Here is a 27186-nt window from a genome sequence, read left to right as displayed (position 1 = left end):
GACAGTGTTTTTTTTTTTTTTTGGTTGCTATTTTTGTTGTTTAGGGTTAATTCCCACGAAGGATAAGTAATAGGTGGTAAACTAGACTGTAGAGCATAAGTATAACTTCAATAAGAGAAAAGGACTTTATTTTCTTGTCCACTGTTTTTCTTTTCTTTTGAAAAAATTTCATGCCGTGGACACAAAGTGACGGCAGCATAGAACCGTCTACTCAACATTTTTAAAGCGTCACTATTCTTTGGAAAGTCACTTATTGTATGGGAAATTTGAGTTTCTACCGGTCAGAGAAAGTCATATGGACAAGGGAAGGCTGTGTCAAGTCGATGCCCAATAAAAAAGCAACGAGGTTTGGTGATTCTCAGCGACAGTACTTAGACGCGAAATTTAAAGTAGGGCAAGCAACAGGAGTGAAAATTTATTTTTTTGTTTAGAGTTAATTCACACGAAAGATAAGTAATAGGTGGTAAACTAGACTGTAGAGCATGAGTATAACTTCAGTAAGACAAAAAGATTCTCTTTTCTTGTCCACTGTTTGTCTTTTCTTTTAAAAAAATTCATGCCGAGGACACAGCGTGACGGCAGCATAGAACCGTCCATTTTTAAAGCGTCTCTATTCTTTGGAAAATCACTTATTGCATGGGCAATGTGAGTTTCTACAGGTTAGAGAAAGCCCAAATTCCACCCCCACCCCTACCCCCTTATCTGGGTCTAGTCAAAGAGGATGTCACGTAATCAAGTTTAGCTGAGGGATTTTGGTCTTAGGCTTGGGCTTGGACTTGGGTTCAAAGCAGACAAAAAGATTCCCAGGTAAATCCCGTAATAAGCTGTATAGGTTGTTCGAAAACAAAAAAACAAACAAACAAACAATCTTGGGACAGGAGCTGATCTCCTGTTGGAAATTTAAAACCAAAAACAAAAATTTTGGAGAATCCTTCCATCTCACCAGATCCCAAACCTCCCTCCCATCAGATGCTTATTACCAAGGAAGAAAACTTTATGCCTCCATGATGAAATGAAAAATATTTATAGCTAATAACCAAACAGCCTAGGATCCGGAAAGATTTTGCCGGCATGAAATCCTGGCAGGTACAATTTTGGCATCAGGCGTAATGTTCTATACTTTAGTAAGAATGTACGAAGTTGATAAAAGTCGAAGGCCTGATTTCCCTCATTAAGCCGTATTTCCAAGCCAATTATAAGTTTTTTGCTCCCAAGCGTAAAATCAAAGAATGTTGCTGTTGGAATGTTCATTTAATTAGACCCTAACTGTTACTACAACTGCATGCTACAAGACGTTCTCCAGTAGGGATAAGTAAGGAGCTTTGCGTCGTCCTTTGATGGTCATCACCTCAATGTCAAAATGTTTCCAAATGAAATGCAGCATGGAAACACTTAGCTGTCGCAGTTTACCTGCCTTGTGCCTGCCACATAAGTTGAAAGTTTCGAAAACAATTGGGTCCCTTAGTCCCACCTCCTCCAACACAACTGCGCGAACATTTTCGTACGCGATTTCCTCTTCAGCGGCCATAATATCTTCGTCTTGATCAGATTCTGGATCGTCCGAATGAGAATGCCGGAGTTTAGAGGCTCATCTTGAAAAGTATGACTGAATTTCCTTTTCGGTCAAAAATTCACTTACTGTGAACAGTTTTTCTCCTCCCTGGTTTCGCGCGTAATGCATGTCACGTGCAACATCCATTGGATAAAGTTTCACTCCTGTTGCTTGCCCTACTTTAAATTTCGCGTCTAAGTATTGTCGCTGAGATTCCCCAAACCTCGTTGCTTGTCTACCGGGCATCGACTTGACACAGCCTTCACGGATGGCTGGTTGTTCGCCTCACAAAGTAGTTTATCATGGTATAATACTTTGACCTTGTCCATATGACTTTCTCTGACCGGTAGAAACTCAAATTGCCCATACAATAAGTGATTTTCCAAAGAATAGTGACGTTTTAAAAATGTTGAGTCCACGGTTCTATGCTGTCGTCACGCTGTGTCCACTGCATGAATTTTTTTTTAAAAGAAAAGAAAAGCAGTGGACAAGAAAAGCAACTCTTTTTCTCTTATTGAAGTTATACTCGTACTCTACAGTATTACACCTATCACTTATCCTTCGTGGGAATTAACCCTAAACTACAAAAACAACAACAACAACAAAAACGCTATCCATTTGCGGAGCCGAAACTTGTGTCATTTTATTACATTTCTATTTGGTCTTTTAGTTCCAGATTATTCAAAGCCGCTAAGCTTTGAGTACCAGTTTTCCTCAGGGGACTTCACATAAGTATCTCAGACGGTCGATAAGCCAAAACCCATGAGAAGGAAAAGGACCGAGACCTCAGCGCTATCTTTTCTTGTTCGCACAAGGGTTGCGTTAAGATGAATCAGCGTCACTATTTTAATTCCCAACAGGAGATCGGCTCCTGTCCCAAGGTTGATTTTGTTTGTTTTTCTTTTTTCGAAAACCCTACACAGCTTTTTTTTTTTTTTTTTTTTAGCGATTACGGGATTTACTGAGGAATGTTTTTGTCTGCTTTGGACCCAAGCCCAAGCCTAAGCCTAAGCCCCCCACACCCAGCCTCCTACCTGGGTGTAGCCAAAGAGCATGTCACGCAATCTAGTTTAGCTCAGGGATTTTGGTCTTTCAAGTCAACAACATATGTATATGAGGTGGGTAAATGTTTGTCCTATTCTTCCATCATTACTTGTACGATTTCTTTCAGACGAAATGCGAACATTTTGATGAATACTTTTCATATTTAGATAACTTGTGCAATTCAGGCTTCAAAGTAAACAAATAGGCAGGTACGGGAAGTGTTGTCAAGAGGTTTACAGCTCAACTCGAGCAATAAAAATGCTCTTTGTAGTGTATGCGGTTGGTTCTTTTAAGCATGCGCACGTGTGCGCATTATTCATTCCATGTGCTTTTCGAAATAAAACAGAATACTTGACACTTTTCCTTTCAGATAATTGCCACAACGAAGTCATAATCGTTTGCTTAGTTTTTTAACTAGTGGAAAAGGATCGAATTCTCGAAGTATTTAAACTGCTGTCCAAGTTCACTCTTGTACTGCTTGTATTCGTCATCACAACCGCAAGTTCAAAAGTTGTAAATTTCACGCAAGTACCGTTGATGTTTTCAGTTCTCAAAAACTTGCCGTTTGAGTTGCCCTAAAACTTTATTTCATAAATTGAAAGAAAAAGGATTGCTCTTTCTCTGGAATAGCATTTGCACAACGAAAGCCATGTGCACAACGAAAGCCCCTCCATACCAGGAGGGGTTTTTTGCCGTTTTTTGCAAAAATGGCAAAATTGATAGTCGCGATGAAACTGTTTTAGAAGGTAATTTTGAAAAAAAACTAAAAATTCAGATTGGAATCTTTTGAAATTGCAACAGCGTTTTCATACAAAGGAAGGGTCAAAAAATCATCTTGTATCGCAATAGTCATGGTATTTGATTCCGTTTCTTTTCACCACGCGAGGATGCGAAGCACATTTTTCGGTGGTTTAAGGGCCTCTTGGAGATGAAAATTCAAAAAAAGTTATTTTATTGGAAAATATCAATCGCAAGAAACTGAATCTTGCATTTTCTAAACTAGTTTCATAAGGGCTTTCATGCGACAAGGTTTGGGAGATTTCCATTTTTCCATCTTGCATACCTATCCGTGGTATTTACAGAAAGTCGATCTTAACAGTCACAATAAGGGCAAATTCAAAATAGCCACTGAAGATTCAACTGAACAACTGTATTCTTACGTATGATGCATGATCCTCGCAGTAGAGAGCGTTATTTATGCAATAGCGAAAATCAGACCTGAAAAAAATCAGGCCTGTACGGGATTCGAACCACTGACCTCTGATTTATCTGATTTATCATCACGGGTTTATTACGAATCAACTTAACGGCCTGCTCCCAGTTGGCTTGTTAGCTCAATTGGTAGAGCGCTGCACTAGTATCGTCAGTGGTTCGAATCCCGTACAGGCCTGATTTTTTTCAGGTCTGATTTTCGCTATTACATAAATAGCGCTATCTACTGCGAAGGATCGTGCATCATACGTATTTAATACCGCAGTTCAAAATATATGAACTTTATTTATTCACTGTATTTGAATGATTGTGTTCTCTTAATGCAAGTGCCCTTAACTTTAATCAAAATATCTTGAATGTAATTCAGTTTGTGAGGAATTCCAAATATAACAAAATTGCATTTGGATATATTTACAGTAAGGAGATTTCTAGAGAACCACTCAGACACTGTTCGTAAATCAGCATTGATATGATGTTCAAGATCACTGACGTCTTTGGATGAGTAATAGATTACAGTATCGTCCGCGTAAGAAAGAAAAATATCACTTGCCAGATGACAATCCGGAAGATCATTCACGTAAATCAAAAACATTCAAAGGTCCCAATATACTGCCTCGGGATACCCCGACAGGCCCTATTTCACATTTCAGTGCACATTATCCAAGAAGTTACAAGCTGGACCGGTCAACCCGCCGTGCTGCTTAAGGCGACGGATGCAGGTGATACATGTACGAGCAAGCAGAAGGTGATCGACTTTTCCGAAAAGAAACGCGGCTAGCGCTACTGGGAAGTGAGGAGAAAACGTAAATCACGAGAAGAAGCGAGAGAGAACGAAATTTTGCCAAAGTGGATTTTGATCGAAGGAGGTGGCATAAAGAAGGGTGTGGATGTTGTTAACCGACTAGCGACATAGGGCGAAAAATACTACCGACTACCGACAAAGATCGGAAATTTTAACCGATTACCGACAAAGTCAATGAATCTTTTAGCAGACAAGCACTGATGTTATTGAGACAGATAGCTTTAGTGGTTTTGAGCTGTTGTAGCTGACGAATAACGAGGTCTTCCGTAATTGGCTGGAAAGTAAATTCATAGGGTAGACTTTATTTTACCGTAGGTGTCGAGAAGATGTAGGACCTGTAAGACTCGAGCTTCTGCGCTAGTTTAGTTCCAGTTGTTGAAAAATGGTCATTCATGATTGAGAGTCTTGGCTATAGACTTATTGCTACAGTATTGAACACCGTCGGCTTCAATGCAGGAGATGGGAATTCTTTCGGCTTTGCGAGATGTTATGTTGTTAAGAGTTTTCCGCCATAACGTACTTGGATTAGACATAAGAACTGAGAATCTTTCTCTGCTTTGGCCAGAGTAACACCTTTTTCGGTAAAGAAAGCTTCATTTGAATGATGTCTAAGGTCTAGGAAAGTAAACCGCTTAGTGCAAACAAGGGAAGTGTGGGAAAGGCGGTAGAGCTTACAGAAGTGTGGAGTCAAATGAAATATCATGGTTCCCTCGTCTTATTTCTCTCTCCGAGAATGAGATTTTGCTTCGCTTAGTTTCCACGATGCACCTATCACGCCTATTAGAGTTTTCTGCAATGAAATGTTTTGTTTGTGCACGTATCAGGGAGAGGCCAATGTGGAATGATTGTGAGATGTTTATTGTCCTTTATAGTGTCACGGAAAGAACTGAAAAAAGTACATCTCAGGCTCTGCTGGGCATAATTGGCTGATTTAAGCATTAAAATGCACCCTTATTCTCACCAATTTTTCTATTAAGCTTACAAATATGTATTAATTTTCTGCAACACCACCTTCCAGCGTCATTTTATTAAAAACTTAATCTGAATATTTGCAGTATTAATCACTTTGTTTTGTCACGGAATAATAATAATAATAATAATAATAATAATAATAATATATTTATGCAGGATGGCCAATTCAGTTATAAAAAAACTGCTATCAACTGGGTCCTGCGGGAAAAAAAAGAAGAAGAAGAAGAAAAAAAAAAAGTGTTTAAAAATCAAAGAAGCCACATACACAATCTAAGAACCTATATATGAAAAGAGATTGGAAGACTAGAACTAGATTCATAGATATTCATTAAATATATCGGCCCCTTTATAAAAAAATGCACTTTTGGTTGATTCTAATTTAATTCTGTCAAAAACTAATCTGTCCTTATTCCTAATATTATAGTCATGAGTATCATGTCCTTTAGATTGAAAATATTTAGAAAGATAACTTGGAGCCAATCCCTTAAGGCACTTTTCTACCAGATTAATGATGTGGATTTCTCTTCTTTTGGCAAGAGTTTCCAAACCAAGGCTTGTAAACATCTGTTCGGTGCATAAATGGGCATTATTTAATACTATTCTTCCAGCTCGCCCTTGAAGACATTCTAAACTTTCTTCGTTTCCTTTGCCACATCTATGGAAGACGCCACTGCAGTAATCCGGGATTGGGAGAATCATTGATTTAAACAGTCTATTCGCAGATTCGGAAGCAATCGATTCTGAAACAATGATACCTTGTTTGTGTTCTAAATTCCTATGATAATTACAACGTGACATAACCTCTACTTACCGCCTCTTTAAAGTTAAATTTGAAGAAATTTTGTGATGCTAACGTTGTTGGTAATGTTGTTTTTAAATCTTTTAAATGTAGGATTCTTACGTTCCCATCTCGAGCACTTTTAGGATTCTCTTTCTTTGGATTGTCTCGTTAGTATAAAGAGCCACTTTTAGAATTATTCTTTCACTCTATCGTTACCGCGTACTATGTATCCCGCGCACTTCTATGATATTCTTTTATTGGATTGTAATCAGTTAGTATCTCGTGAACTTTTGGGATTCTCATGCATTAATTCTATTGAAATGTTGGTCTTCTGTGATGCTCTAGCGATACTCTGGCATAACAGCCGGCTGCTTGGTAGAGTCTGAGAAGGAAAGGACTTTAATAAATTGAATTAAGGAAATGTATCGATAAAAAATTATTTATTCATTTTCCAGCTCATATGCAAATGCAAAGAAGAGTTTAAGAGTGTATGCGAATATTTTGCGCCTTTGAAGGTAAGCTTTAATTCCATCAACTGTCATGCGCAGCTCAGCCGATCTGATAATTTTTATAATTTTTAACGGTGATCGTTTACTTTCTGACGCTGAAATAGTCACCGACCGATTCACGGTCCCAGTTACTTCTTTGCCGCTTCCGAGTTGCAAGTATTTTTACGAAAGGTGACAAATGTCTTTCAGAGTGAGCTACCTTTCATTGAGTCAGCCGCTGCCGAAGATGTTTGGGAAGAACATCTCACAGTGCTCCTCTTTTAAGTCGTTCGGGAATTCTAGCAATAAAAATGCTTTACTTCAACTTGGTTGCCTCTCTGTTACATGACATCAAAAATCGCTGTGCTCCTCCCAATATTTCTGAACTTTTTACTCACTCTGAACAGGTTCATTCCTACTCTACTCGTTTCTCAGTAGCTGGAAGCTTTTATACAAAACAGGCGAGAACAAATCATCAGTTGTTTTCCTTTTCTAGAGTTGGTGCGAAAATATCGAATGGCATCCCCCCTGAAATTGGTAAGCTAAGGAGAGCACCTTTTAAACGTGAGCTAACTCACCTGCTTATGAAAATTCTTGAAATTGAGGTGATGAATTTTGACTTGCGCTACCGCGACCTTTCTAGCTTATATTTGTATTTCAACTGATTAGCTTTCTCTTTGACCTGTTAAAAACTCCCTTGTGTGACTGGCCCAGTTAAAACCTTTAACATGATTATCACTACTATTATTTATTATTTATTTTAATTTGCTCATTTATTTACTTATTTCATTGTTGCGTGTGTGTGTGCGTGTGTGTGTGTGTGTGTCTGTGTGTGTGTGTGTGTGTGTGTGTGTGTGTGCGTGTGTGTGTGTGTGTGTGTATGTGAAAGCTTATACAGTGTCTATTTAGGTAGCCCGCCTAGGATAGCTTTGCTAACTGCGGGCTACAAAAGCCTTTATTTCTTTAATTTAAAAAAAAAAAAATAAAGTCAATGTTGTTGTCAATGTTTTTTGTTTGATCATTGATAAAGGCGTTCAAAGACGAAACAACAACTGGAAGAAATGACAAAGGAAGGTACAGGTCGTTGACTACTTAACTTCTCGGTAAAACGGTCACGGCATCTCTGCCAGAATATGTCGCTTCTAAACACTGGACTTGTTTGGGTTTTTTAATTGAGGTTACAATAGCTACTCCGACATATAGCGACTTGAAGGTCGCTCTAAAACAAAGACATGGCGAACTGAACAACGATAACGTCAATTTGAAGATATCAAAGGAATAAGGCAAAAATCGAGCAATCAAACGACTCGTCCCTTAGGAATATTTTGGCTCTGTAAACACGTCACCAGCCCGTACCAGGGTCTCCCTTCTCTCACTCCAGGGTAGAGACCCTGAGAAGTGTTATTTTCAGCCATAGCGCATTGCATTTGAGAATTAAGAACGGAGTCTCTGTCAGAATCAACAATCTCCTTCAAATTTTGCATGCAGTTAGGTACCCGAGGGATGCACAAAAACGTCCTTTCTAAAGGTTACAACACTTTTGTTGCCATTATGACAATGGATGATTGATTGATTGATTGATGAAGGACTTACAAACAAAAATTTCCCTAAAAATGTAAATATCTCAGTCCATTTTCACTTTCTGTAAATTTCAACGAGGACTCCAAGAAAACTTTAATTCGAGCTGAGGCAATAGGAACAAATTTGGTGGAAGGATAGTGTATAATTAGTGAAACCATGTATATATATAGAATAGCTGGACGAAGTTTGAATCAGCGCACACCACTCGATATTGTTGTCTTTCGATCTTGCCGCCTTTGTCTTGGTACAGTCTGATAATGTTATTACAGAATTTAAAGTTAAGTTCTAACAATCGAAATAAATTTCACCAGTTGAAATTCTACAAATGACCGTTGTTTCGCTGAAAAAAAAATGCGAAAAATTTCAAAACACTTCCTATGCTTACAAAACTTTCCGTACAGATTATCAGATCGCAACCACGTTAGTTGGCCAAATCTGGCCACAAAAATCGCGTTTCCTCCGTCTTAAGTAAAAGAGGTACATGGCAAGTTCTGAATACGGCAACACCGCAAACAAAATAGAAAAAACACCGCACCACCGCAAGAAATATTATCAACACACCGACACCGCGATATAAAAAAACCCATCAGGATTTACCTGGTCTGGTCTCACTCATCTTTACCACGCGCTGGTCTTTGGCTGGCCGATAGCGCTTACGGTAGAGCTCCATATATAGGTCAAGTAAAATATAAAAGAACGAAGAGCCTGGGGACAATCAGCCAATGATCAAAGATTAAGTCGGATTATCAAAAGGTTTAAAGAATAAATTGCAACACCGAAAATGGTTTATTTTACCAAACACCGTCGCTTTAAAGTTACAAGCATCATACACTGTATGGTTTGAATCATTGCAACACCGCAACGCAAGTTGTTCTTCACTTCCATACCGCATTAAATAAAGGGTCAACAAGCAACACCGCAAACCTCAATGTCCCCCCTCCAGTAGCAATCTACCATTTGAGCCTTCAGCTAGCATAGCGCTTTTTCTCGTTTGCTTTTTTAAAAATTTCTTCTTAGTATCTCTGTGTCATTACTTTCATTCAGCGATAAATTAAATAGAGTCTTCGCTCTTCTGGCTGGCAGTTCATTTAGTTTCCGGAGCTGACCAATTGACTCTCCTATTACATGACCCGATAGAGAGGATGACAGTTATTGAAAAAGAGTTGTGGCAGTTTTTAGTCTCAGGGAGCAATTATGGCCGCACGAAATAAGATAATGACAATACACCGTTTATTATATCAATTTTCTTTTTATTATTCAACTGACCTGATTCGAGTGACAATGAATTCAGGGCATTGATTGTAAGTAATGAAAAGGCTTCCATCTTACAAAGACTTATTTAACCTTCATAGGGTTAACGTGAGCCGCAGCATGTTCTTCCAGCTTGACCGTAAAACCTTTTTCCTTATGGCCAAGGTCGGTCCTCACAATGTGATGTTCTACAACATGATTCGGGGGCAGTGTGACCGGCTTCTCTGGTCTGTGCAAAAAAGAAAAAAATTAAAAGAAACAAAAAACAGGGAAAAGAAACAAAAAAACCGAAAGAACAGTTAAAAACAACTAAGAAAAAATAGACAACACTTGCTTTATGAACAACTCTAATAAAACTTTGCCTTTAATTTACTCATAATTTAGTAATTTTATAGCAATTTGATTTAGTAATTAACTCAACAATTCTTTTGATCATTCAATGGTTATTTTGTCCATCGCCCTTACTTGTAGAGTTCACTCATTCCATACCGAATATTTTTTTCTAAGATGAATTATTACTCTGCCGTTCTGTTGAGGCCCTCCTCATCCCTGGGTTCTCTCTTTAACTTCTTTAATTTTGGGAAACACAAAACAGAAGAGAGCCGTATATTCAGACAGGACGTTTCACAATCGTCCGAGCTGATGCAGACACGAAAATCTTACTTGTAAGTAGAGTGAAACTGGCATTTGTGGTAACCGCCACCTTTGAGCAGAAGGAACATAGTCACATCGCCTTTCAACAGCCCTTCAGAGACAGTCATTTTTTGGAAGGACTGGTCCCAGCCAGTTGTCTCCTTTTTCATTATGGGTCCATCAGCAGGAAAGTTTACGCCATGATAGATGGAATTGTGGATGAAGCAATTTCCTTCAAGACTGCAAAATTTAGAAAACTTTGGGGTATCAGTTAAAAATAAAGATTAAATCAATCTTGCAGCTGCGTCAAATAATAATACTGCAATGTGTATACCCTGTAGAGCAATGCTTAAAAGCCTAGTCATAAATTTAGTCATTTTCCAGTTTTAGCCCTCTTACTCACAAATGTCATCTTACATGATGAGGCCAAAACTCCTTTCAAACTGAAGTAGGCTGCATATCCTCAGGTTACAATATTTTTTTATGTGGTTTTTCCCAACCTGTGTGTCGACAATATGAGTTTTTGGGAGAGAATCACAACTAAATTGCATTTTCAAAACGGCCACTCCCTGCTCTATGTCAAAAATATTCTTGAAGATTTCATTTCTTTTAAAAATGTTCTCTAACTGCCATGCAAGAAATTACATTTATACCGAACGGTCCAACTGGCTGTGGCAACTCCTCCATCCTCAAATATAAATGACCTTTCATATGACATTCCATTTGGATAGGACTCCTTGAAATAGTCAGGCATGCCTGGAGGATACTTAGTGAAGCATCTGTTTCCATATTGAAACGCTGTCGACAGTATGTCAAAGGAGAATGGAAGGGGTTTTCCTTTAGGCTTGATGATGCATAATTCGCTCATCTGTGTCCCCCTAAACATGAGAGATGAAAAGTGTGTTGGAAATTGTTTTCAGAAACGGCTCATGTATAACTGGAAATGCACGAGAATTCAGTAGAGGGAACCAAATATTTATTATCACAATTTGAACTCAATAAGACAATACTGCACAACCTTTCATGTAAGAGATTAAAGTATGGTGAATGGGTTTAGTTGTGACTGAGCTTCTCGCCTGATTCTGGAAGTTGATGAAGAAGTCGATGTCATGGACCATAGGTAATTTGCAAACTCGAATAGAAACAGGCTCATGGTTTATGACTGAAAATCTTCCGATTAATCTTTGGGCAGAATCCTAATTCTCTATCCCCTGATGTTCTCTTGTTTGTAATGAATGGTAATGAAATAATCTAAGATGTTCTGTTTTTAATTAAGAGACACTTACTCGTAAGGGTTTCCAATTCCTTCACCTTCGATCGTGAATTCATGGCCATTAACACTGCCTTCCATATGGTATTTCGTCGTCATTTCGTTTGTGATACCCTGAATAAGTAAAAGGAAAGAGGAACAAAAAACATTGTAACTGACATTAATAATTCTGAGACCTTAGCTGGTTTTCCAGCGGATTACATGTATTGTTACACATTATTTCAAATAATGGTAATTTTTTTTCTACAATTAAGATGTATCTTGAGCCCCTTGAGCCATATCAAATCATCACGAGGCGCCTCACACCATTTGTGCGTGTTTGCCTATGAATTTGATTTTCTTACTCTTTGACCGTCTTTTAAAATTTATGCTTGAACGCTAAAAGTTTATTGCATCAGATAAAAACACTAGACTGAATTTCGCTCCAAGGTGAGTTGGAAGCTCGAAGACATGCAAAATGGATTAAATGAGCCCATGACTGACACATGAAGTCAGGTTAACTAGTGAAGCTTAACAATAGGATCAATAGTTTTTCGTATGGCATCGTTTCTGTCTGTGGTATGTGGGGAATGCATCTAATCCAATAACGTTTCCCTTTGCAATTGCGAATCCTACTTGAGAACATGTCAGAACACCCAGAAAAATTGAAAGTCACCTACGATGATCATTGCTTTATTTAATTTTCATCCGCTGGTCTAATGAAATTCATTTCATTAGAGGATAAGGTCAGATTACTTCACGGCAAAGGATAAGCGTCAAAAATTTGCCTCGCTCCCAACGTGCGGACTCCTAGTTAGTTAGTAGCAGCACCCAACTGGTATTTAGAAGTGTGAATCCTGTCGAAGCCTAAATTTTTCAAAGCCTCTTTTCTCTAATTGCTAACATTGCAGCTCACCTGCCAGGATTACTGCTTTACTTGATTTTGAGTGTTGGGTCATAACGTTCGCAGAGTATGTTTTGGGTGTGGCATAGCGGTTTGCGTTAAGACGATTTTATGTTATTCCTTGTTAGCAGGGTAAATTCAGTTGCAACTGTCTTTGCTTAGTTAATTACTAGGTTTCACTTACTTGCTTTGAATGAGACATGTTGAGGATAAATGGCTTGATTTTCAAAACTTGATTAGGAGTTGAGATAATCTGTTGTAGTTCACTCCGTCGCCGACCAAGCTGAACTGACTGCGGTGTTAGGGTGGATTGATGTTAAAGCTAAATTCAACAAACAAACAATCATTGATGATGATGATCTCACGTGAACAATCATGTGATTTTTAATGATGATCCCACGTGAACTATCATGTTATTTTTAATGATAAGAATCCCACGTGAACTATCATGTGAAATTTAACAATTGGTTCATTCTTAACGCGCGTGCATTGTTGAAGTTTTCAAAGCTAAGAGCTCCAAAGCCCAATAGTCTAATGCATTTATTGTTTTTTCGAATCGACTCTCATTTAGGATACTCATTTATAATTTGGGCGCCAAAACGTCTGTCAATCGGAATGGAACAGAAAAAGAAATTTGAAAGATTTGAAACCTCGCGGCTAAACTCCACGAGAACTTTGCAGCAGAGTAAAATTGCACGTGTCATCTTGTATAGACACGGCCATCGTAGTAGCTTTTAAGAAAGTAGATAGGATTTGCACGCAAGTACTGCGTTGTGACGCGGCAAAAACCTATTTCCTGCAGTGTTAACTTAAGATGAATGATTATGTAATCATGGAAGATAAACACACACCCTAACCTTTCGAGTGCATACTTCGACCTCTTCCTTGATTTCGTAAAATTTGACAACTAATTAATATACTTGGATACACTTTCAAACCTTCTAAAATAAAACTAATATTTCGATTTCTTGTCGTTGGATATGAGACTGTAAGAAAGATGGAAAACTCGCTTATGGAAAAAAATAATTTCTTTTTGTAATTAACTTGCCGTCTAAGTAATGTATTATTAAATTAATTACTGCTTTTCTTCTGGAAAAGATAAAAAGAGGAAAAAAGCACTTTCAAAGATGGCACACAGACATAACTGATAACCTATTCAAACAATTTGGTTTTATCGACTGATTCGATTATGTGAATTGGTCACCTTAGTGTATGTAATTCTAAAGATGGCGTTTTGAGCGTCAAGGTGAATGACGAAGGGCTTACGCGCCAAAATTCAGCTTTAGAATCTCTGTTCGACGATCTACTAACTATGGTTTGATGAAAGTTCCCAAAATCATTCGCGTCCTTGTGGTTGGACGTGAGACTGTTCGGTTCTAGCCTTTGCAATCAGTTGGTTAGTGACCCGTTCCGTCGATCAAAGGATTGTTTTTGGAATGATCATTTGTGTTAACGGATAACATAACCTGCGTGAACTGTTTGTTTTTTGGAATTTCAAAATTTTGCGTCCATTCTTCATCAGTTAATTTCAAGTTTGTGTTGCGCTGGATAGTTAAAAAAAAAAAAAAACCCATTATCTGCAAATTCAGCGGTAGTTACTAAAACTTGATACGTTTGGCATAATGATTTTTGCCACGTGCAATCAAGACCGTGACTTCAGATTGCAGCAACAGTCTCTATGTTGTAAAAATGAGACGATGGAAGGGAGAAATTAAAAGAAGCATACTTCATGTAATCATTGTTTGTGCCCAGAGATTAGGGTAACCATGAGGCTTTTGAACTAGTTTCTTTAAATTATTATTATTATTGTTATTATTATTATTATTATTATTGTTTTACTGTGATTTTTCAATCAGCATTAAAAAAAGGAAGACTCAAAAATTTATTTCAACAGAGGATGGATACTCTACAGGAAGGGACAAAAACATAGCAGTCACGCAATACGTTTACCGACAAAACATGTTTACTTAATCATCTGGAACTGTTTGAACCGAAATGAAACAATGTCAGACAATTAAATTTTTCTTTTGTAAACGTCCTCAAAACTATTTAATAACTTATCCCTAGGAGAGCTCCAAAATGTATTGATTGCTTACTTATTTTCCTGTGTGTGGCAACAAGTGTCATTCTTCTAGAACGGTCCAGTGTAGTAGTGGCGGCTAAATATAGAGAACCCCTCCGGCCGCTTGACCGGGCTTCGTAAGGATCAGTTTTTGTCTTTTGTGTCTTTGCATTAAATTTTTGTCGGTCGGCTTTTTCCCGGTGGTGGACGGTAGGGGGGTGTGGCTTAGACCAACTAGCAATGATTATCAACACAATCGAGTGTCTGCATATTCTTCTTCTCTGTAAATTCTATCCTCTCTTATTGTTCAATATATAAAGATAGCTTCTTTCTGGCTATTCTGGCTATCAAGTCTGGATTTTGCGATGCAAACTATGTCGGGTATACGTTCCGACACCTCTATCAGTGCGTTCAGGAACACAATGGATCTTTTTCAATCGGTTATCACTTTAAAGAAGAACATCGAACATTCCCAAGTGACACATATCGTGGTTTTAAGATCTTGAGAAAGTGCCAAAGTAAATTTAATTGCCTGATCTTTGAAATGCCCTTTACAAAAGAGCGAACACTAACCATGAGCCATGGCAATACATCATGGTTTTAGCTTTTGGACAACATAAGATTGTTCGAGGTTACTGCGGAAACCACTGGTATTAAAACATGTTGACTAAGACCTCTTTTGTAATTAGCCACCAAGGTTGAATAGCTTAGTTATTGTAGTCAAATTGGCGAACAAAGCTAAACTTTATATTTGTAAAATATCGTCATGAAATAGTCGTATCAAATTCCAATATTGAATTATCCCTTATAATAATAATAATAATAATAATAATAATAATAATAATAATAATAATAAGCTTTCTCAATTCACTCTGGCGCCTAATTCTTCGCGAAAATAATTCATCTTTGTGAGTTACAGTTAAGGGCCACCTTTAGATAAATTCAAATGCATATGATTATATATGAATAGAAGCCGTTTCATTTCACTGGAGCCGATGATTACACTGTCTCAAGAATGAATCCCTTGGGCAACCTGCGAGTAAAAATCCGGCACTCAGTCAGAACATGTACAAAGTTCGTCTGTCTCGTTGCTGAACACCGTTTTGTTCGGAAGTGAGTGGACAAAGGTCAAACGGTAACACGGTAAACTCAGAAAAAAAAAAAAAAAAAACTTAGAACCTCGAGAAAGGCGACTCAGAAACTCAAAACTAACACAAAAATTGAAAATCGTGATGACTTCCTTACGAAGCTTCGTGCGCACGCGGGCTAATTGCGTATCCCAGAGCCCTCTGTGGGATAAGTTATTAAATAGTTTTAAGGACGTTTACAAAAGAAAAATTTAATTGTCTGACAATGTTTTCGTTCTGCTCAAACTATTCCTGATGATTACATAAGCAAACGTGTTATGTAAGTAAATGTACTACGTAAATAAAATGGCTTTGTACCTTTCGCGGGAATAGTCATTATTTATTCATCTAAAGTATGCTTTAACTCCTTTTTTTCGCTACATGTTGAATGAAAAATGCAAAACCTCGCTCATCAAACTACTTTGGCTGGCCTCGCTTTACGCGTCAATGGAAGTTCGTTGTTTTCATTTTTGTAGCTTACTACTTCTAAAAGAGGCGTAAGCTACTATGCCGTCCTGTTGAGTGAGTGAGGGGAACAACAGAATCCGAACCCACAACGAACTCTGACGATTTTGATCAGATATTCCCCGATCTTAACTCCTTTTTGTATCTGCGGACTCCTGTCCCCTACTAACTCTGTTCCTGTGAAGTCGTAGATACTACGCTATCCAGAGTGTAAGTCCGTCTGTATGTCTGCAACAACAGAAACCTTCTACAATGCTTGGACCTCAGTTCGGTCTTCTCCTATATCGTCCAATTTTCGTACTTCCCGTCGGCGATCGGCGATCGTGATCGCAGTTTTTTTGGCTCCTCCAGGTTTTGTGTCGCATTGCTGCGATTATTTGCTCCACAGACGAAATATTTGCCCCCAAAGGAGTTTTTCTATTGCATTGCGGCGATTATTTGTCCTGCGATTGATATTTTACTCAAAAATTGAGATGAAAGATAAAAATCGCTAAATATTTTCGCATGTGTGCAATTAAGCATGCGGATCAAACTTTAAAGTGAATTATGCAAATATGTCTGTGTGTGAAGTGATCACAAGTTTGTCATGATTTCTATTAATAGGAAGCAAGACGAAAATGACCAAGAGATATTTCGGGACGACAGTCTTATTCTAAACAGTTCTTGATTTTCTGTCATAAGCAAAAACCGTACGAATTTCTTACGCGTACATAGCCCACGCGGTGAAATTCATCATGCTTAGATCGCTGTTTAGTTGAGTTCAGGGCAAGAAATTGCGTAGTTGAAAATTCTGAAAGTACCACGATTTGACAAAAAAATCTTCTATTAAACAGTACTTTTTTAACACGTTGTTACTTAAATGTAATATTTACTGGGCAATGGAATCGTCAAATTGTCGCAAAGCCCTGCTTGAAGTCCGAAAGTTCGGTTTCCGCTTTACGGCCACAGTTCGTGTCGCTTTGGAGAATTGTAGTGTCGTTGACTCGAGAGCTTATTCTGTCACCTTTACGAACTTGATATCCATTTTTTTCAAGACAGAGTATTAGATTGCCATTTTATTTTTTAAGTTCCAGAATGGCTCAGTACGCTAATGTATATTCATGTATCGGTTGTAATTTAGCTGCAGTTACAGATCAAATGCATAGTAACATTGATAGACAAACTATTTGCTCGGCTTTTCGACCAAAAATTCGACCTTTATGCAGCAATTTACGTTTCTGTGTAAGCTTCGATTTAGAAGAACTTAAATTGCGCTTGTTGCCTTAAAAGAAAAAAACATAAAGACTAATGATTGAACAACTTCTCTACTTTAACATAGGTTGGATGTGGGTCAAAAGTGAAAAATTAAACACGTGTTAAAAGGGTCATTCTGAAGATGGCGTCTTGAGCGTCAGGGTGAATGACAAAGGGCTTACGCTCCAAAACGGTTCAGCTTTAGAATCTCTGTTCGGTAAAAATTCACAAAATCATTAGCGTCCTTGTCGTTGGACGTGAGACTGTTTGGTTGTAGCCTTTGCAATTAGTTGGTTCGGTGACCCGTTCCGTCGATCAGAAGCTTGTTTTTGGAATGATCATTTGTTTTTAATCAATTTGCTTTCATCAAAGGGCTTCTATTCATATATAATTATATGCATTTGAATTTATCTGAAGCTGGCCCTTAAGGGCAACCCACAGAGATGAATTATTTTCGCGAAGAACTAGGCGCCAGAGTCAATTGAGAAGGGCTACTTCAATTTGGAACGGCCGAGCCGTCGAATTTGATACCAATATTTCCTGTCGATATTTACAAATATAAAGTTTAGATTTTTTTCACCAACTTGACTACAATAACTAGGCTATTCAACCTTGGTGGTTATCTACAACAGAGGTCTTATTCAACATGTTTTAAGACTGGTGGTTTTCGAAGAAAATTCGACCAACCTTGTCCAAAAGCTAAAACCATGATGTTTTGCGCTGGCTCGCTAATTAGCGGGTTTTTATGAACTCTCGGAGATAAAACCTTGATAATTGTGCAGGCGGAAGAATTATACCTCTTGGTAATATGAGGGTCTGAATTGGGAAGGGGGTCCATCTGTCGATTGTCGGTTAGAATTTCGTTACGTTGTCGGTAGTCGATTATAATTTTCAAGTTGTTCCTTGTCGGTAAATGTCGGTTTATGACTTCAAACTCAACTCAGTTAATAATATTTGTTAGGTAATTCAGACAGTTTCTAGCATGCAGTGCAGGCGTCTTATCAGGGTGAGTTAACGTTAAATAGCTTGCGATCGTTTGTTCAACCTGCCATGTTCCATTTGGAACTTGTGTGGACGATGCGGGGAAGTTAGTTTTTGTTCCTCTGTAAGGGGCATTTCATAGATCAGGCAATCAAATTTATTGTGGCACTTTCTCAAGATCTTAAAACCACGATAGGTGTCACTTGGGACTGTTCCATGTTGCTCTTTAAGGAGGCAGTTAACCCTAAATCAGTCTAATCAGATAAAAATTCATAATTTATTATAGAATTGACCAAACTTAATAAAACTTGGCATATGGAAGTTGCATCAACAGCAGCATCATAAAATCTACTTTTGATGTTGCAACAATCTGTCGTTTCCATAGAAACTCCGATAAACAAATGAGAAGGTTGCGCCTAAAGACATACATTTCTCAAAGAATATTCAATTATTTGACTCAAAAATTGCTGTAAATTATCAAAACACATTGCTCTGTGCAATGAATTACTGACTTTTTGTTTCTTTAAAATCCTTGCCATTTAAGGCTTGGCACCTTTGTTTCCATAGCAACAATGATTGAAAGCGACAAATTAAGAAAATTATAATTCATTGCATAGAACATCACTCCAGGAACAAGCCCTGGAAATTTTGTATAATATAGGTAAATAGCAAACCAACTATGCCTGTTTTAGTACTCGGTGTGTAAAAAATTGCTAATTTAAGAAAATGCAAGACAAAGTTCAACACATAATGATAGAGCACTAAAATGATTCAAACAAAACACTAAGCATAGCCTTAATGGGTACAAGTGGTCTAGCATGTCCACATTTGATGAGTGAATGTTTTCTAAACCAAATAGGGAAAAAACTGGTTTGAATAGGTTACTGTTGTCCAGTTCTTTCTTTAGCTACAAACTCCGCATCCAGGACAACAAACACAATGTCAAGTCCACTTGAAGAAGATGGAGCAGGCAAAGCTACTGTTGATTTCTTTTGCTTGGGAGGATTTTTCTTTTTCTTTCTTCCAGCTGTCTCTGGTTTGGAACTTGTGCCAAATGCTCCAGCCTGATAAGCCAACTTGTCAGTCTTTGAATTTTTCATAGACCGAATGATCTGTCGCCGCTTTCGATATTTTGAGCTGATCTTGTGAGAAGCAGAGGCAATTCTTTCCTGGTCCTCATTCTTCAGTGCTTTTTAACATATTCCTGCCAGAAGAGATTCCACAGGATTCCAGAAGGGATGCTTTACTTGCAGCTCCTGTGTTTAACACCCCAACAGTCTCACAAACTGCAATGACAACTCGTCTCTTTCCACAATACCGGCTCTTGGGGCATCTTGACCATAACTGTCCATTAATGCTCTCGTTTCGATTCTGGGTTTGCCCCTGCAAACACCTCTTCAATAAATCATCATTAGTAAGCCTAATGAAAATTGGCTTCAGTTCATCAATAAAAACACAAGGAAGACGGTTGTCCTCTTTATATTCTTCTGGAGCCTTCCAAAATTTGCACCAGGTACCTTCACCTTTGGGGCATAGCTTGTGCTGCTCCTCTAGGGAACATGAATCATCCTTTATCATGTGATGATAGATTGCCCATACACTGTTCTTCATTTGGTGTAAGTCACCTGCATTCTCACGTATGGCTCCTCCATAATATTTTTGCCGCTGTCCACAAAATTGTCAGTTAGCCGACCCCTTCCATCAACCTTTCCTCTATCCGACATCTTTAGGCCAGCCATCTTCACATTTTTTTTGTAATTTCTGAGGGCAGTCCCTAATCTCTTCTGAACATGGCCAACACATTCAGAGGAGTTATGATACCACAATACGAGCATTTCAAATACATCAATACAGCAAGGCCATTTCTGCTTGCGCTATCTTGAAATAGCTGCAGTTTTGACTTTAAATCTCGGCAGGAGCTGCAAATAGCTGAAACAGCAAAGCACCCTGATAGTAGCTGCGCATCTTGTAGCCATGTGCCTCCTCATGAACACATATTTCTGCTGTACCACTTTGAGAACGAGTAGTAACTGCTTCTTGTTGATCCAACTTTTCAAAAGAACTGTTCATAAGTTTCAACTCCGACATATTTTTCGGCGCAGGGCGGTCTAGAAAGTCATCGTACTCACTTTGAGCCTTGGACGTGCTCGGTTGTGGTTCCTCGTGTGATTCTACGCTGGTGTCATTTCTCTCATTTTTCTCAATTTCCCTTCGCACTTCCCAGGCTTTTTTCCCGTGAAAACCTTTCCTTTTCTTCCTTCGACTCGATCTGGTTATGTTATCAGTTGTGTCTGTCGGAAACTTAAACGGCAAATTCAAGAAAAACAAATAATCATTCCAAAAACAAGCCTCTGATCGACGGAACATCATAACACCACTTCCTAACAGTCTCATATCCAACGACAAGGAATCGAAAGATTACTGTTATTTTAGAAGGTTTGAAAGTGCCACTAAATATAATTAGTAGTCAAATTTTACAAAATCAGGGAAGAAGTCGAAGTATGCACTCGAAAGGTTAGAATGTATGTTTATCTTCCATGATTATATAATCATTGATGTTAATTTAGTAACACCGCAGGAAATAAGTCTTTGCCGCGTCTCAACGCAGTACGCGCGTGCAAATCTTGTCTACTTTCTTAAAAGCCACTACGATGGCCGTGTCTATACAAGATGATACGTGCAGTTTTACTTTGCTGCAAAGTTCCCGTGGAGTTTAGCCGCGAGGTGTCTAGACTTTCAAATTTCTTTTTCTGTTCCATTCCAATTGACAGACGTTTTGGCGCCCAAATGATAAACGAGTATCCTAAATGAGAGTCGATTCGAAAAAACGATAAATGGACTAGACTATTGGGCTTTGGAGCTCTTAGCTTAGAAAACTTCAACAATGCACGCGCGTTAAGCATGAACCAATTGCTAAATTTCACAGGATGGTTCACTTGGGATCATTATCATTAAAAATAACATGATAGTTCACGTGGGATCATCATGAAAAATCACACGATTGTTCACGTGGGATCACCATCATCAATGAATCTCTGTTTGTTCTATTTAGCTTTAACATCAATCCACCCTACCATTGCAGTCAGTTTAGCTTGGTCGGCGACGGAGTGAACTACAACAGATTATCTCAACTCCTAAACAAGTTTTGAAAATCAAGCCATTTATCCTCAACATGTCTCATTCAAAGCAACTAAGTGAAATCTAGTAATTGACCAAGCAAAGACAGTTGCAACTGAATCTACCCTGCTAACAAGAAATGACATAAAATCGTCCAAACGCAAACTGCTATGCTACACCCCAAACATGCTCTGTAGACGTTATGACTGACGCTAAAATCAAGTAAAGCAGTGATCCTGGCAGGTGAGCTGCAAATTTAGAAATTACAGAAAAGAGGCTTTGAAAAATTTAGGCTTCGACAGGATTCAAACTTGTGCCTACTAGATACCAGTTAAGTGTTGCTACTAACTAACTAGGAGTCTGCACTTTGGTAGCGAGGCAAATTTTTGACGCTTATCCTTTCCCGTGAAGTAATCTGACCTTATTCTTTAATGAAATGAATTTCATTTGACCAGTGGATGAAAATTAGATAAAGCAATGATCCCCGTAGGTGACTTTCAATTTTTCTGGGTGTTCTGACATGTTCTAAAGTAGGATTTGAAATTGTAAAGGGAAAAGTTATTGGAACAGATGCATGCCCCACAGACCGCAGACAGAAACATGCCGTACGAAGAACTATTTAAATTGATCCAATTGTTCAGCTTAACTAGTTAACCTGACTTCATGTGTCAGTCATTGGTTCATTTTATTCATTTTTCATGTCTTCGAGTTTCCAACTCACCTTGGAGCGAAATCAGTTCAGTTTAGTGTTTTTCTTTGATGCAATAAACTTTTACCGTTCAAGTATATATTTAAAAGACGGTCAAAGAGTAAGAAAATCAAAATCAAATTCATAGCCAAATACGCACAAATGGTGTGAGGCGCTTCGTGATGATTTGATATGGCTCAAGGGGCTCAAGATATATCTTAATGGTAGAAAAAAACAATTACCATTATTTGAAATGATGTATAACAATACAGCTAAGGTCTCAGAATTATTAATGTCAGTTGAAATGTTTATTTTCCTTTTCCTTTTTACTTATTAAGGGAATCGCAAACGAAATGAGGACGAAATACCATATGGAAGGCTGTGTCAATGGCCATGAATTCACGATCGAAGGTGAAGGAATTGGAAATCCTTACGAGTGTCTCTTAAAAAACAGAACATCTTAGATTATTTCATTACCGTGCATTACCAAACAAGAGAACATCAAGGGATAGAGAAGGAGGATTCCACCCAAAGATTAATCAGAAGATTTTCAGTCATAAACCATGAGCTTGTTTCTATTCGAGTTTGCAAATTACCCATGGTCCATGACATCGACTTCTTAATCAACTTCCAGAATCAGGGGAGAAGCTCAGTCACAACTAAACTCATTTACCATACATTAATCTCTGTCATGAAAGGTTATGTAGTATTTGTCTTATTAAGTTCGAATTGTGATAATAAGTACTTGGTTCGCTCTACTGAGTTCTCGTGCATTTCCAGTTACACATGAGCCGTTTCTGAAAACAATTTTCAACACACTTTTCATGTTTTCATGTTTAGGGGAACACAGATGAGCGAATTATGGATCATCAAGCCTAAGGGAAAACCCCTTCCATTCTCCTTTGACATACTGTCGACAGCGTTTCAATATGGAAACAGATGCTTCACTAAGTATCCTCCAGGCATGACTGACTATTTCAAGCAGTCCTATCCAGATGGAATGTCATGTGAAAGGTCATTCATATTTGAGGATGGAGGAGTTGCCACAGCCAGTTGGACCGTTTGGTATAATTGTAATTTCTTGCATGGCAGTTAGAGAACATTTTCAAAAGAAATGAAATCCTCAAGAATATTTTTGACATGGAGCAGGGAGTAGCCATTTTGAAAATGCAATTTAGTTGTGATTCTCTCCCACAAACTCATTTTGTCGACACACAGGTTGGGAAAAACCACATAAAAAGTATAGTGACCTCAAGATATGCAGACTACTCCATTTTGAAAGGATTTAAGGCGTCATCATGTAAGACGACATTTGTGAGTAAGAGGGCTAAAAATGGAAAATGACTTAATTTATGACTAGGCTTTTAAGCATTGCTCTACAGGGTATACACATTGCAGTATTATTATTTGACGCAGCTGCAAGATTGATTTAACTTTTTTTTAACTGATACCCCAAAGTTTTCTCACTTTTGCAGTCTTGAAGGAAATTGCTTCATCCACAATTCCATCTATCATGGCGTAAACGTTCCTGCTGATGGACCCATAATGAAAAAGAAGTCAATTGGCTGGGATACGTCTTTCGAAAAAAATGACGGTGTCTAAAGAGCTGTTGAGAGGTGATGTGACTCAGTTTCTTCTGCTCGAAGGTAGTGGTTACCACAGATGCCAGTTTCACTCTACTTACAAGTAAGATTTTCGTGCCTGCATCAGCTCCGACGATTGTGAAATGTCCTCTTTGAATATACGGCTCTCTTCCTTTTTGCGTTTCCAAAAATTAAACAAGTTAAAGAGAACCCAGGGATGAGGAGGGCCTCAACAGAACGGAAGAGTAATAATTCATCTTAGAAAAAAATATTCGGTATCGAATGAGTGAACTCCACAAGTAACAAAAAGTTAACTCATCCCCTCTTCGGCCTAAACCTTTTCTTTTCTACCTTTTTATTTACGCATAAATTCCAATGGCGATGGAAAAAACAACCGCTGAATGATCAAAAGAATTGTTGAGTAAATTACTAAATTAAATTACTAATCAAATTACTAAATACTGAGTAAATTAAAACAAAAGGTTTATTAAAGCTGTTCATAAAGCAAGCGTTGTCTATTTTTGTCGTAGTTGTTTCTAATTGTTTTTTCGTTTTTTTTTTTTTTTGTTTCTTTGCCCTTTTTTGCTTTCTTTCTTTTAATTATTTTCTTTTTCCACAGACCAGAGAAGCCGATCACTCTGCCCCCGAATCATGTTGTAGAACATCACATTGTGTGGACCGACCTTGGCCATAAGGAAAAAGGTTTTACGGTCAAGCTGGAAGAACATGCTGCGGCTCACGTTAACCCTTTGAATATTAATTAAGTCTTTGTAAGATGGAAGCATTTTTATTACTTACAATCAATGCCCTGAATTCATTGTAATTCGAATCAGGTCAATTGAATAATAAAAAGGAAAACTGATATAATAAACTGTATTGTCATTATCTCATTTCCTGCGGCCATAAATGCTCCCTGAGACTAAAAACTGAGAGCACATGTGTTGCCGATTTATTTGCAACTATTTTCCATGACTTTCTACACACCCACAACTCTTTCTCAATAACTGTCATCCTTCCCCTATCGGGTCATGTAATAGGAGAGTCAATTGGTCAGCGCCGGAAACTGAATGAACTGCCAGCCAGAAGAGCGAAGACTGTAATTAATTTATCGCTGAATGAAAGCAATGACACAGAGAAACGGAGAATAAATTTTAAAAAAAGCAAACGAGAAATAGCGATATGCTAGATGAAGGCTCAAATCATAGATTGCTACTGGTGGGGGGACATTTATGTTTGAGGTGTTCCTTGTTGACCCTTTTTTTAATGCGGTATGGAGGTGAAGAACCGTCACTTGCGGTGATCTCAAACCTTACAGCTGCAGTGTACGATGTTTGTAACTTCAAAGCGACAGTGTTCGGTAAAATAAACCATTTTCGGTGTTGCAACTTATTCTTTAAACCTTTCGATAGCCCGTGGTTAATTGTGGAACAAAGTAAGCAATACATCCGACTTAATCTTTGATAAACATTAGCTGATTGTCCCCAGGCTCTGTACTCGTTTATATTTTACTTGAACTATCTATGGAGCTCTACCGTACGCGCTATCGGCCAGCCAAAGACCAGCGCGTGATAAAGATTGGCCAATGACGGTTCTCATTCCACCAGCCTTAAAGTCTTGAATAAAACGAGTCACCGCAGAAACAGAAATATAAACACCGAGCCAAGATAATTTGGGTGAAGAAGACTGATAAAAGAGGATATTTAATGATAAGGAGACTGGTTTACCACTCATTTCAAATATTTGTCATAATTCGGCAGTGCTTGTTACTAGCCGCAGCAAAATAGTAGGATACGGAAAGACCTTGAAACCGTATGGCAGATGCTAATGAGCCGCATTTTTGACGGTGAACGCTGTGATTCCAGGCCGTCTGACCGCTGAGCTGAACACGATTGAGACTTTGTATTCGATGCGATGTTCCAATCCTCGCGATATTTAAGACCAGTAAAAGAAAAATTGACCTTTAAGACAATATAGACAACAATAGCAGCTGCTGCAGACTATGTAAATCGTGAACAGAATCATTTTAAATTATTTTGTAGTAGTCATTATGATGCTGTTAACAAGTATTTAACATTTACTTACTAATTTTTTGTAAATTCGTTATTAGTTAGGGACTTTATTTTGTTGTCCCCAATTAGTTCATCTACAGATACAAACATTGACACAACTCAGGTAGCCAGCTCACGAATGTCCTTGTGACCTCACAGGTCCACGGAGATCGATTCCTCGTCGTTGTAGAACTTATGAGAACTTTAACGAGCATTAGCTATGTAGGTAGTTTATTTTTAAAGCTTTTGTCGTTGGATTGGTTTATTTAGTCAGAGGGCAATTATTTAAACTATCGCACTTAAAGAAATTTCCACCCACTTGAAATAAATTGGCCACAAAATTAATGCTAAGTCTATAACAGAACAAAATGTTGTGAAGTTGCTAGAGCTTCATGAATGAGCAGGTATTATGACATTCTTCATCAATTGTAAGTCATTCCTGCTTTAAACATAAACCCATAAACATACCAAAAATAAAAAAGTCGAAAACACACGCATGAATAATTTCAATTTTCCTGAGTTGATGCGAGGTCAAACTTAGTATCCGGTTTTAAACACGTGACTTTGATCGATAAAAACCGACAGAAACAACTGCTTTAATAGACAAATCTTTACATGTAAGCGTTTAAATAAAGTAATTCGTTCATCCATAACTGAAGCAAAGTCCTATTAAGATGATGCTGTTCAATTTGGGGAGAAAGTTTTCTCCTTGCGATAGCTTATCTAATCATTCATTACGCAATACTGACGAAGAAACTTTTAGCATATACGTATCAATTAGTGTTAAATTTAAAAAAAATCACTCACGATGCCGAAAAAAACTAACAACTTACCTTTTGTGGCCAACTGTGTCCTTGAATTGAATCTTCAGCAACTGTAACAGCGACAGCAAAACGGACTAACGCGGTGTATGTAAACTGGGCAGATACAGGTTTATCTCAGGCAAGTAATTCATTTTAAATAGAAATCTCATATTATGTAATCTTTGAGGATATTAGGCAGCCCACAAGAACATAGCGAATAGTCACACAGTGTAAGTATGCTGCCAAATAGTAGGATCTGAAAGACCTTGAAACCGTGTGGCAGATGCTAATGAGCTGCATTATTGACGGTGAACGCTTTGAATTGATTCCAGGCCGTCTGACTGCTGAGCTGAACACGATTGAGACGTTGTATGTGATGCGATGTTCACGATATTTAAGACCAATACAAGAAAAAAATTGACCTTTCAGATCGTATTGACAACGATAGCAGTTGCTGCAGACTATGTAAATCGTGAACAGAATCATTTCAAATTATTTCGTAGTAGTCATTATGATGCTGTTAACAAGTATTTCACATTTACTTACTAATTTTTTGTACATTAGTTACTAGCTAGGAACTTTATTTAGGTGTCCCCAATTAGTTCATCTA

General features: G+C 38.1%; 1 protein-coding gene and 2 pseudogenes across 2 annotated transcripts; 1 reads left to right on the top strand and 2 right to left on the bottom strand.

Moving 5' to 3' along the window:
- Positions 1–9661: 9661 nt before the first annotated feature.
- LOC148741269 (GFP-like fluorescent chromoprotein amFP486) lies at positions 9662–12791 on the bottom strand. The gene is made up of 5 exons (XM_088737266.1): positions 12654–12791; positions 11603–11700; positions 10970–11194; positions 10347–10556; positions 9662–9912 (listed from the first exon to the last, which is right to left on the bottom strand). Exons 1-5 carry the CDS (start codon positions 12669–12671, stop codon positions 9768–9770), a joined length of 696 nt encoding a protein of 231 aa, XP_088593392.1. The 5' UTR covers positions 12672–12791; the 3' UTR covers positions 9662–9767.
- A 5809-nt stretch (positions 12792–18600) lies between these two features.
- On the bottom strand, positions 18601–20808 carry LOC148741268 (uncharacterized; annotated as a pseudogene).
- A 1073-nt stretch (positions 20809–21881) lies between these two features.
- Positions 21882–24632, top strand: LOC148741267 (GFP-like fluorescent chromoprotein amFP486; annotated as a pseudogene). The gene is made up of 5 exons (XR_015992868.1): positions 21882–22366; positions 22481–22578; positions 22983–23207; positions 23618–23828; positions 24345–24632. The product of XR_015992868.1 is annotated as a GFP-like fluorescent chromoprotein amFP486 (transcript).
- Positions 24633–27186: the final 2554 nt, after the last annotated feature.

Source organism: Stylophora pistillata, chromosome 1 (genome assembly GCF_964205215.1).
Source record: "Stylophora pistillata chromosome 1, jaStyPist1.2, whole genome shotgun sequence".
In the NCBI taxonomy this organism is placed as follows: domain Eukaryota; kingdom Metazoa; phylum Cnidaria; class Anthozoa; order Scleractinia; family Pocilloporidae; genus Stylophora; species Stylophora pistillata.
Note: the sequence above shows the minus strand (reverse complement) of the source record. Positions and strands in the feature narration are given on the sequence as shown.

Bases quoted from the DNA above. Each gene is read 5' to 3' on its own strand.
- LOC148741269 (XM_088737266.1), bottom strand. The intron at 11,195-11,602 runs GTAAGTGTCTCT...TCTCATGTTTAG, and splicing joins GGAATTGGAAACCCTTACGA to GGGGACACAGATGAGCGAAT. The intron at 9,913-10,346 runs GTAAGATTTTCG...TTTTTTGCACAG, and splicing joins CAGTTTCACTCTACTTACAA to ACCAGAGAAGCCGGTCACAC.